The 12697-nt window shown below is 37.7% G+C and overlaps 1 protein-coding gene across 3 annotated transcripts in view; it reads right to left on the reverse strand.

Moving 5' to 3' along the window:
* glg1a (golgi glycoprotein 1a) overlaps positions 1-12697 on the reverse strand; it is a 49359-nt gene that overhangs the window by 23995 nt on the left and 12667 nt on the right. For all 3 annotated transcript variants that reach the window (XM_030136468.1, XM_030136469.1, XM_030136470.1), the window contains exons 2-6: positions 8924-8953; positions 8439-8525; positions 7853-8068; positions 868-1071; positions 75-146 (exon numbers count right to left, since the gene is read on the reverse strand). In XM_030136468.1, the coding sequence (XP_029992328.1) occupies positions 75-146; positions 868-1071; positions 7853-8068; positions 8439-8525; positions 8924-8953 (609 nt within the window). The remainder of the gene's footprint in view (positions 1-74; positions 147-867; positions 1072-7852; positions 8069-8438; positions 8526-8923; positions 8954-12697) is intronic.

Below are 12697 nucleotides of genomic sequence, written 5' to 3' on the forward strand. Positions count from 1 at the left end.
GAACAGTTTTCATTTAAAATATGTCAAATTAACAATTTTAACCCACAGTGTGGCTATAAAAGAGAAAGCCTCACCCGCTCAGACATCGCTTCCTCAAACTTGTGGTTGAACAGACATTTATACACTCGTCCCTCTCCGGCCAGTGTCTGGAGAACAAAAAAAAACATTGCAGTCTGTTACTGGCTCACGGATCTGCCTTAACTGCTGTCAGTTGACAAGTCAAAGTCATGTTTTATTCCCAAATAGATGATTGATCCTGAGGATATCAAGGTTCATTCATTAAGTAATCATCCTTGAATAGAAGCCTCGAGTTGTTTCTAAATATAGTTAAACTGAGGCAAGATCAGATGCTGCAGTCAAGACACAAACCATGAACTACAGTTTCCCTGTTTCCACTTCAACCAAACCATCATTTCTCACTAAAAAGTCAATAAAGACAATTGAAAACTCCAAGTGTGACCAGTAGGTGTACTTTGTTCCTTAGTAGCACACAGCATGCTGGCATGAGATACTGAATGTTGCCATAACATGAGATGTTAATTTCATAATGTTTAAAAATGTCTCTTGTTGTTGCACTGTATGAGGTTAAAGTAAGGTTCCTGTATGTATCAGAATTTAAAAAGGTATTTAAAGTGACTAATGTGAACCATTTAAATAACAAAATTAAAGAAATGCTGAAATGCTAAATATCTTTTTTTCTAAATAAAACAAAGTGGACAAAATGAAAACTATGACAGGAAAAAACTAAATGTATGTTTCTTGGATATGAAGAGGTGATTGTACATTATTTTCCTGTTTCCTGGCAGAAAAGTGGACAACTAACACTGAAAATATATTTTAATAAATAATGCTCAGATAAGTACTCACATGTTCACAGAAACGTTCGCGGTCGTCCCGGCAGGCGAAGTAAAGGTAACGGTCGAGGTGGAAGTCGTCAGATGAGAGTTCAGCGACTCTCATGATGGCTTTCTTACAGTCGTCCTTGATGGCGTGTGCCCCTGGTTGCTCCTCTGCCTCACGCACCAAACCTCTTTCCAGACAAGCAATGACCTCTCCTTGTGAGTGGATGTCCTACACAGAGGGCAAAGGTCACACAGATATGGTCATGCAGATCTACAGTAATAAGGATCATATGCATCATAGTAATTTCTCTTCCATAATGTAAAAAGGAAGATCTGTTAGATTTCAGCTGAAGGACGCCGATGTCTCTCTCACATCTGGAGGTTTTTCACATTCATCCCTTTCTCTGTACTGACTTCAAATTTCAGCGCACAATGTTCACCTACTGGCAGATTTTAGATTATCTGACATCACAGCTAACTGGAACCCCTCACGGTCCACAGTGTCACGTGGAAACTTGACACTCCCATTGCTTGTACACTGAACTAACTTTATAGTGAAGTAGGAGACATCTGGTGTCTTGGTGAACTTCAGAAAGGTCCGATATTTATAACGAGTTTACATTTGACTACTAATTTTCAGACAGATAAATCTTTATTGTCAAAGACTGTTTTTCCAAGTCTGTTTAAACAAAAAACAGAGCATACACATAATCATCCCCCTACATAATACCATTCATTCCTCTATCCCACCCTTATTCATGAATATAAGTGATCTATTTTTTCTGTTTGTGGCAGTAAGGGCGATACATCTGCCAGCATATGCTCTTCCCCATCTCAAAGTCCTATATCTGCACCAAGATGAAAGCAATGTAAAGGTGAGACAGTTTAACCTTTTAGAAACAATCACAATGTAAGTATCTGATGTGCCCCATAAAATAAAATTTAAAAAAAATTATGGTTAGGTCTTTTAATAAAACATTTATCTCCATACATAAACCACAAAACAGTCTTTAAATATGCAGATATTCTAATATATAAGTATTAAATTATTTTCAGAAATTGTATTCTAAATTACTAGCAGACAGAGGTACGTTTTGTCCTCTGGTCCTTCTGCTGAACAGACGAACATTATCTGTAATTTGTAATCATCTATTCATAGTGAACAAAGCTGGATTTGTTTCCAGTGACTGGAAGCTGCAGATATGACGCTAGAGGTCTTTGTACTGGTATAATAAATACACAGCTTTTGCACTACAACAATTTGTCAAATAGCTGTAACATTTTGCTCTGTTCTTTTAAGATGAAGATGAACAGTGTGGTGTGTTTATGTCAGAGCTGCACCTGAATTAGATTTTCCAAAGTCAACATTGACCGTTTACTTTTAATAGAAGCAGACTCTAAAGATTTGATCAACGGTGTAACAAATACAAAAGTCTCCAAATGAAACCAGTACTATATTTCTGCTGTTTGACACATTCGTTCCTGCATATCGAGTGCACACCTAGATGACTATCAGGTCTCATTGTGCAAGTAACTAAAACTAGAAGCACTTGGAGAGCGCAGACCTCCGCCAAGGCTGCTCAGTGCCCCCCCCCCCCCCCGATCACCACCAAAATTTAATCATTTCTTCCTTATCCCATTTCCAACAAACCCTGAAAATTTCATCCAAATCTGTCCATAACTTTTTGAGTTATGTTGCACACTAACGGACAGACAATCAAACAAACAGACAAACAAACAAACAAACAAACAAACCCTGGCAAAAACATAACCTCCTTGGCAGAGGTAAATATCATATCTCACTGTTCACTACTTAGCCTCCACAGTGTCATGTGGAAACTTGAGACCCCCATTGTTTGTGTACTTGTTAATTGTATAGAAAACCTCAAGATTACATTTCTCTAGATTCAATAGAGATCAGTGGTGATGAAGACCAGTTGCTTCACTTCACCATCTTCACTATATTCGTGGTCCATGTTTTATGTACAACAGTTGTTGTTGTTTTTTTTTTGATACACTCATTCATTCATTTCCCTTATTAATTGAACAACAGTCCAACCAAACCTCCATCTTTACATGGCTGACAGGTAATTTAACATACATGTTCATTGTCTAAAGTGTGCATCACCTTGATATGTGTTATTTGTAGTGATGTCCCAATCTGGATTTTTCTGCTTCTGATCCAATTTTTTGGAGTCATTGCTATTATTTCACTTGAGATCACAAGGGCTGAATGTGGAACCTGAACCTAAACAAGTATGACACCTTTGACTTTTAACAACTTTAGTATAATTTTTGCACTGGCAAACTTCATTGTACACACAATTAACTAAGAGCAGTAAATAAGTTGTATGGTAGATCTAAGATATATTTTTGTGTATCTCTTTAAACTGGGAATGCTTATGTTAAAATTCTGTGAAGCACTGTTTCATATGGACATTGCTCTGAAAATATATTGGAAATTACTCTGCAGGCAACAAATTATTATGAAATGGAATTACCTGATAGACATGTAAAATGATTATGTATTTGATCTGCATCTCAAGAAAAAAATTAATGGGGTGCCTCCGAGACCGGCAGTAGGCATGGGCGGGCTAACCCAAAGGTCCGTCTTGCCCACCCAATCAAAAGTTAAGGGAAAACGTTTATCCAACAGAAAAATATAACAGACTACACTACTATTGGGTCTCATTTGCAATTGGATGGGCAGCCTACAGCCCGCCCTTTTCCGTCAGTGATTGGTTGTCATTATTGTTTTGCATTTCCTGAGCGCTTCATTCGCTCATAAAGCAGCTCACTGTCTGTCATCCACTTCCGAGTTGCGGGGAAATAAACAGCCTTCCTTGATCACTGCTGCACCTGCCGAGGTTTCTGTTTAATACCGTGATTCTCTCTATCAGAGTTTCACTGAATCTGTGGCTTTTTGACATGCTCCGTCTCTGGGCTCCTGCAGAGCAGTCGGCTCAGTGCGTATACACTGACTAAAGCAACAGCAATAAAACACACACTGGGCCACACAGCGCCAGTAAAACACATACACAGTCTCTTAGTTGTCACCCAAGGAAGATACAAAAACCGAGTGACGGGCAAATGATCTCTGTAACTAAATTATATTAATTATTATAATCATTTTGTCCTGTTGGTCTGTATGTATGTAGTTCTTCTAACATCTGAGTCTAAAGTTCAGGGTTTTAGATGGAAAAAGAAAGATTTGTTGTTTTCTTTGTCATTTGTCACTTTTCAGATGGAATTTAAATAAGACTTTTTTGTTTGTGAAATATGAAAAAATATAATTTAGTCATTTTATTTTTACTTTTGGCCCAGTTTCAGTTGTTTGTGCGGTTGTTCTGTTGCGCCACTTTTTAGTCTGAGTTTGAACAAGAGTAGACTGCCTTATTTTTGTATAAATTCCAGCCACAGTGAGAATACTTTTTTGTATATTTTTCAAGCTCATCCAATGAAAAGAAATATGCAAGAAGGACTTTTAAAATCATTTTTATTTTATATTAATGAGTAAATGAGCACAGATGAGCTGCCCGACAATTGAATTTCTCATTGGGGATCAATAAAGTGATTCTTACATTTAAATAACCCCCAAACCACTTCTTTTCAGTGCCATCAGGACTGCAGTTCAAACTGTCAGCCTTCAGGACACTATTCAGCTTCACTATCATCAGTACATACAAACCAAGTTGTCCACCTGTTATTTTAACCAGCCCACCCTAATATGACCACCTAGAACCGGCCCTGGGTGCCTCTGACAACATTGCCTTCGGGGCTTTATGGGTGTGGCTCTGAAGGTAGAGTGGTAGGTAGTGTCCTAGTCATGTGCTGTTGTGTCCTTGGAGATGACATTTCACCCATTTCACCCAGTGCTGCTACTCACACTGGAGTATGAATGTGTGTGAATGGCATATGGTGGTTGGAGGAGCTGTAGGCGAATTGGCAGCCACGCTTCTGTCAGCCTGCCCCAGGGCAGCTGTGGCTACATATGTAGTTTACCACCACCAGAGAGTGAATGTGTGAGTGAATGAATAATGGATCTACTGTACGTACTTTGAGTATGCGTTCACAGAAAAGCACTATATAAATCTAATCCATTATTATTATTATTATTATTATTATTATTATTATTCATAAACACAACTCTGTTAAAGTTTAATTTTTGTACTACAGAAGACCAAGACCGTCCACAGTGCATTTCAGTGTATGACACCAGACTAACCTGGATGGCTCATTATTGACTGGTTGAAGTTTTTGTGGGTGTTTCTTATTAGAGGCAAAACAAATGACTTAATATCCCAGATGAGAAAACATGAAAGAGCTGATGAAATTTTTCAGAACTAGTGGAGTAACTAACAGCGTAATGGAGATCCGAAATAATGTTGACATCACAGAATATGACCAATTTTGAGTATTGTACCAGGAGATGTGGTTGGGGACTGCTAGCTAACTGTAGTCTACTTTAAATTTGTATCATGTAGTCAGTAAAAGACGAATAGCGGGAGTCTCCCTTTTCGTGTTTTGTTAAATCATCTGAATAGTCTTTAAGCACTGAACCAACAATGCTCTTCAGTATTTAGATGTAGCAAAGCAAGGTTTATCTTCACTCCTCTAATCGTTTTGTCAGAGTCTGCTTGCATTTTCTCTGAGTGGGGAGAGCCAACCCTTTTGCAGTTTGTCTGAGTTATATATAGAGACAACATGGTCAGTCTAATCTCCAGTGCGAGCAGCTCCAGCCCGCTGAAATGAGCCGCCATGACAAATTCTTGATAATGAAACCAACTTCACTCCTGCTGACAAATAAATAATTTGCTCAGAGGTCTAATTGTGCCAATGTGATATCTTATAATAACTGCATGTCTAACGGGCTTATGAGGTTTAGCTTGGCTCAGCAGAGGGAAAACATGTTCAGAGCAGATTGATTTGCTCTGCTCGGTGACAAACTGCTGTCAAACTTCTCTCTTTTAATTCCAGCTGAGTCATACTTTGAACACATCATTTTAGGTTTTCAGACCAAGTAGAACCAGTGATGAAAGTTCATAGAATTCACAACAGCCACACAACTGTAAACTAAAAACTTTCACTGCTGTCCTTTCTCAGTTACTCTGACAGTTACTTATCAAAACAGCTGCATATCAAACATCAATACCTCTCAACAGAAAATAGATACTACTGAGCTTGGAAAAAAACAAGGATTAAATCTCCCCAGTGTCAGTGTGTGCACCTTCTATGCACTTGCATAATATCATTATTAAAATGTCTAACAAACAACTTCAAATTGTAGTAAAATGCATTTATAATGTTATAATTCTGTCTGTAATGAGAGAAAAACTATTACAAAAGAAAGTTGAAAGAGAAATTAAATGTAACCATACGGCAGTAAATACACATACATTTTAATTTATGTTATGAAGCTGTATGTGTATTACATAAAAAGTGCTCAGGAGCTATAAAAATAAAACCAAATATCTGTATCATAATTGTGTCCTGTAATGGGCTCTATGTACAGCCCCACTACTTCCTGAATTTCAGGTGGGTCCTTAATTTCCTAATTAATCAGTAGTCACAACAAGAAGTAGCAGGCACACCTGGATTAATCAGTGTGTCCAATAATGAAAGACAGGAAATAAAGGACCCACCTGAAGTTAAGGAAGTAGTGGGGCTGTGCATAGAGCCCATTTACTTTTTGTTGAAATGGGGAAATTAGTACTGAAAAATATTATGCATCAGGTACCATTATCAAAGTTAACCCTTAGGGGTCTGAGCCTATTTTGGCCATTTGGGTACTTTTGATTTTGCCTTTATATACTATATAAAGAAATGTTTACTATACCCATGTTTGGTATCTTTTTTTTTCCAGCACAACTTCATCTATATCATCTGTCAATTATTTTTCCACCTTAACCTACTACATCAACATAAAAGGCCAAAAAACACACACAAAATATAGAATCTGATTTGAAAAATTTATATAATTTATTGTATAAATAACACAAAGATGCTTCGCGAACCTTTTCAAAGACTTTAAAAGTGAATATTGGTTCCAGATATTACACATATAAAATTTAAATTCTAATAAATTAAAACTATACTCAAATATTTGACATAAAAGCATATCACACCCTTACTTGCAATGCTAATGCAGTCTGTGGATTAGAATCCACAAATTAGGCCAGTTTTTTCCATTGTGAAAAATGACAAAAACATGATGAAGATATGGTAAGAAATATTATGCCTGCCCCACCTCATTTTCATACCTTTGTTCACATTTGTTTGCTCTGGTTTCAAAACATCATATCTCTAGTTGTATTTGCTCTATCAACATCAAATAAAAAGTGAGAGAGTGTTTCAAGACTGCACTTTCAAAAGCAATTGTCTACGGGGCCGACTTCCAATGCTACAATGGGTTGATAATGCCATGTGATTCAGTCACGGGGCCATGACTGTGGACCCCTAAGGGTTAAAGTATCAGTATAGCTACCAGTATCGAACAGTTTTTAACAATACCCAGCTCTACTCACCCATGGACATTTACTGTCTTTTTTTAGACTGTGCATGTATCCTTTGCTTGCAACTTCAAATAGATTTAACATGCACTACTGTCTGTAAGAACAGAGCCGGAAGCTTACGATCTGATATCTTACAGCAGAAAGATATCTGGTCATGAAATGTGACTTTTACAGTGTGAACATCAAAGGTGAAACAGCATCATCTCTGTAAATGATTGCCTACACCTTAAAAGTTGCTGTTAAACAGTTACTAATACTCACCTGATTCATCTAAACTAAAAATGCCTTCAACAAGTCATATTTTCCTGCAAACAGTACCATCTGACAGAGGAATGAATTTAGTTTGCTGGCTTTAAACAATATCTATGACAGCAGGAACTCTTAATCCTTGACTATAGTGTTTTCTTTTAGTTCAGGATCTTTATACCTTCAGATTTCATGTTTTCCGGGCTTATTTAAGAACATTTTCAGACTTCTAGATTTGTATTTGTAGCTCACCTTCTCTCCAGTGCTGATGCTGCCACAGCTCAGAGCATTGATGTCCTCGCGACATTTATCCATGAAGCCACAGATCAGACGGTAGTCGCTGAAGATGATGCTGGTCATCTTGGTGATGTACTGGTTGCACTGGTAGTCGCTGATGTTGCCATGGTGATCCACCAAGCAGGACACCAGGTAGCCCTTGCCCAGCTCCTCGGCTGCACATTCCTTAATCTTAACAAAGAACAAATAGGTCAAGACTTTACAAAAAAAAAGAAAGGGAAAAAAAAATCAAATCATATGATAGTCCTGACCATAGTCATATTCGAGCACCCAAATTCAGCTTGTGTGTTTGTGTCCATGTGATTTTTTTTTTTAAAACTGTTTTCCATTTATAGTATCCAGTTATATATAAATATATATATAGTGTTTCACTCAACTTCAAATATTTATTTGGCAATAGAGACCACTACTGTCAAAACACATCTCACTGAAAACGACTGATCTTTCTTCATCCATGTTGCTATGTTCCACAGAATAAAATCTTTGCTGTTGACATGCAGTGGTTGAGGGTTTCTGCAGAAGTGAGATATTTGTGACCAACCTCAGAGATAGTAGTCTTGCACACTTCCACAGCTACAGATTCAAACTTTGGATCAGTTGTCAGGTTCAACTTGTAGTTCCATAGCAGCTGGAAGAAAGAACATAACAGAATATAAAATATGTGGATTAGACAGATTTATGTGGACTCTTTAAGTATTATGTTCAACACACTACTAATAATAATTAAATGTTAAAAAAAGTTTCACACAACATGGAGCCCAGAGAAATGATACCCAATAATAAATACTTGTCTCCAAATTATCTTAAACACATCAAAGTTTAAAAGTAGCAACTTCATGTTGTGATCTAATGAAAACACTTTGTCATTAAACCTCTTAATGGTACAATGTTTCATTGCTCAACTCATCTGCTCTTGTCCTTGAGATATTTTTGTGATGCTTTAGCCTTGCACTTTTAACAGACACCGATAGTAGAGTGATAAAGTGCAAACTGAGAAAGGGTGTTTTGGAGAAGTGAAGAACTTACATGGTTGCATTCCGCAGCGATTTCAGTTTCCTGGAAAAGAGAAAGAAAAAGAAGTTAAACTCCAACCTGTGCTTATACAGACAGCCTGGCCAAATCTACTAAAACTGGGTTAAAAATTGCCCAAAGCCTTTATAAAACCTGGAAGGATAGTGGTGAACCATCAACCATCAAATAAATGAACTTCAATGAATGTGATCAGGATCAGCAACGTTACGTGCCTAAAAAAATTAGGTCACCTGACTTGGTTGTCCTTTTTACTGAATGTACTCAATGACCAGGTTTCTCTATCAATGGACTGGTTTTAATTGAGTGCATGTGCATATTCCATAATGACAATGCCAAGTGTGGCTCAGCAGCTACAGACATCATTTTCACACTTGGCAACTACAGAGTTCAGTCCCGAACTTTATTGAGAATCTCTGGGATGTTCTGGTGGAGATTTTACACAGCAGTTACACAGATGTATTACCCTCAGCAGAACATGGCTCTGAAGCCTTCAGCAGTCAGATGAGCACAGTCAGTCTGAAGGCCTTATACTGTACATGCAACAACAATGGAGTTACATCCGGTAACTACTACTTGCATGGAAAAGTCCACACACAAAGTCAAGGTGATGTCATAGTGTACTTGGTTATTTATACTGAAATGAAAACTAGCTCCAGATAAGCTCCATTTCTTTATTTCTGCTAGAAGCATAATCCAGTCTCTGTTTTGCTATGGTTTGCATGGTCTAAATTGGATGTTCAGTTCAGGAACAATCCAGTTTCTAATTAAGTTAAAGATTGCTCATGTCTGACATTTTCTGGTTAGCTGTTAAATGTATTTGAATTAGCTGACACTACACAGAGGGATGCACAAAAGCCCAAAAATCTAGTTATATTTTTCTATCCATCAAAATGATTCACTGGACAAAGTTGTAAACATCAATCACCAGTGCCTTAGATTGTAAAATAAATATTGTATTTAATATAGTATAATACACTATAATGCAGTATGAGAATTACCTGAGCCCCTGAATTGACAATGTGCCTCTTAAGCTGAGCTGTGATTTTATCTCTTGTCTCACCTTTAACAGACACACCCTCCAACACTCCCCAATGCACTGGTTTCCACATGTTTTTTATTTTGGTAGATAGCCTTTTTCCAATAAAGCAGCCAAGCCCCCGACTCAGCTTCTGCGGCTAGTGTGGTCCTTCAGTTATTTTTCTGCTGTTCTGCTTTGACCTTAGGTGAACTGTCTAGCTTTCTGCCTCAACCAGCAGCCCCCGCCTCTTCCCTTTACCCAGAGAAAACCCAAATCACCGCTGTATTCCCAATGGAGGACTGACTCTGCGTGTGTGTCTCTTTGAAAAAACAGCTCTGCAGATGGCTGAAGAGCTCCTGACTGTTTACCACATGGCAGCCACAGCATGGGCCAGGAATAGTTTGTGTGTTTGAATATGCATGTATGTCTGTGTGTGTGTGTTCTATTTGCAGTGCATTTAACACACTAGTGTCACAATTGCTCTACACACACACACAAAGCAAAGCCAGTCTGATGGAGTCATCTCAGCCTGGTTGTACTGAGGAAGAGGATGGTACGGTGGATAGAGGGCAGACAGATGTTATAAACAGCTCAGCGCTGAGTCAGTGGACAACTGGGGTGAAAATAAATAAATAGAATGGTCTTGTAAATGCGAACCAGCCTCAGATCACACCACACACTGAGCCAAGAAAAATCAGCTAAAGCTGCAACCGTCCATTATTTTCTGATCAATCCAATGATTTTTTTTTCAACAAGAATATTGATCATTTTCTTGTTAGTCAAGTAACCTTTGGTTAACTTACCAATAAATAATAACTGTAATTTCTAGTGTTAATATTGCCATCCTTTTATTTAATTATAAGTGTTTTTTGTTTTTTTTTCCCCAAAAATCTTAATTTATAAATTGAATTTTCCAAACATAAAATAATAAAGAGCCAAGTGTACTATTCATTTAAACGTTTTCTGCTGTGATGTGATGTGCACATGCTTCACTGATATTCAGGTTAAATACCAGTTTAATTATGGTATTTTGCAGAAAGCATTACATCATGAGTGGTTTTAGCTTTAATGTTGCTAGGATAGCAAGTGTATTTATGTCCATTTATAGTGTTTCTTCAGAGCCAGTTAGCATTAGAAGTGTTTGGTTAGGACTTTGTGTAATGGGTTTTACAGCCACTTTAAAAGCCATCATCACTGAAAATAAAACTGTCCCATTTTGTCTTTTGTGCCGGTATAAAACCAGAATTACTGCAACAAAGTATATCTTTTATGTTATTACTAAAAGTAAAAAATATTGTAATTTCATAACAGGATTGTGGTGGGACAAATTAAGTCATGACTGGCTGCAACAGTGTAGGCAACTCATGACATTGATAGGTTTATATACATACAAACAATGTGCTTACAACGTTAAAACATCAAAAAGGTACTGGATCACTGCAATGCCATATTAACTCTTAGCTTCTGTTCTATGGAGTTCTTGTGGTGAGCAATGTCAGTTTTTAAATGTGTGAAGAGTACCATTTTATTTGTTACCCTTTTACAGAAGAACCACAATTTTAAGAATTGGATAAGAGCTATTTGCAATTATGTCTTATTTTCAGTGTGCTCGGACATGGGAGATGAGATAATTGAGAATGTAAACGGTGTAACTATGCAGTCTACACCAATCAATATACTTGAGAGATATAATTTTAATGTGGTATCTATTGTTTTTTGTGCATGTTCAAGTGTTACATTCTAAATTTAATCATCTAAAAAATGAAAATTTATGTAATGGTGCTCCATCTGCAAAGTCCATCAGATTATGTGACAGGATAAAGAGGTTCAAATTAGTTGAGTGAGCCTTGAGCAAGATCAAGAGTAAGATTGGACTCTATTTATTCAGATGAATAACAGATTACTTAACCCGGGTGGAGCTTCACAGTCTGATTTTGGATCAAACAAAAGGGGATGTTTGTTTCATCTGTGTTTCTGGACTGGACCAAGGGGAAACCCCCACCTCTGCACATGCTCAGTCCACCTCTGGACTACATAGCTCAACATGTCATCACACTGCTGCAGAGCACAAAGTGATTCATGTAGGCGTCCATCCAGTTCTGACAAAAGGATCTGCATGTTTGAGAAAGCCAACAAGCTAATCTGTTCAGTGCTTTGTGTATTTATATCTGCCAAAAATCTAAGAATGGTAAAGGCAGTCTGTTTTACTAAACACAAATGATGAAAGCTGTATGAAAGTGTTGTAAGGCAACAAGAAAATAACTGACCAGGTGGAAGAAGCCCAAACGGATCATAAATCTCACTCATTGTGACCAGCTGTCAGACCACTGAATAGGGGAAATCCAGCCATTACAGCTAACACACCTATTCACATAGTTTCACCAGGATGAAATACTGACGCTCTTTATTTACAGACGCTCAAACTCGACTCGCTGAATGTGAATAATTTGTCAAAACCCTCATCTCATATAATAGCTGCAGCTAAATTAAACTTAATCAGCTCCCCTTGTTTCGTCTCGGGAAAGCGGCATGAGGCTGAGCTATAATTGGAAGTGGGTGAGAAGAGATGGAGAGAGAAAATGACACGTGAAGTGATGGCAAGGGGAGAGAATCCAGAGGAAAGCCAGCCTTTTGCAACACCTTCTGTATCATGAGGTGTAGAAAGTACAACAGCTTGAGCTCTACTATTACTGCCTCTGAACCTGCTTAGGCTACTAAACAAAAAACCACTGAAGCCATTCAGCATTCAA

The sequence above is a fragment of the Sphaeramia orbicularis genome, chromosome 6, assembly GCF_902148855.1.
Source record: "Sphaeramia orbicularis chromosome 6, fSphaOr1.1, whole genome shotgun sequence".
Lineage (NCBI taxonomy): Eukaryota > Metazoa > Chordata > Actinopteri > Kurtiformes > Apogonidae > Sphaeramia > Sphaeramia orbicularis.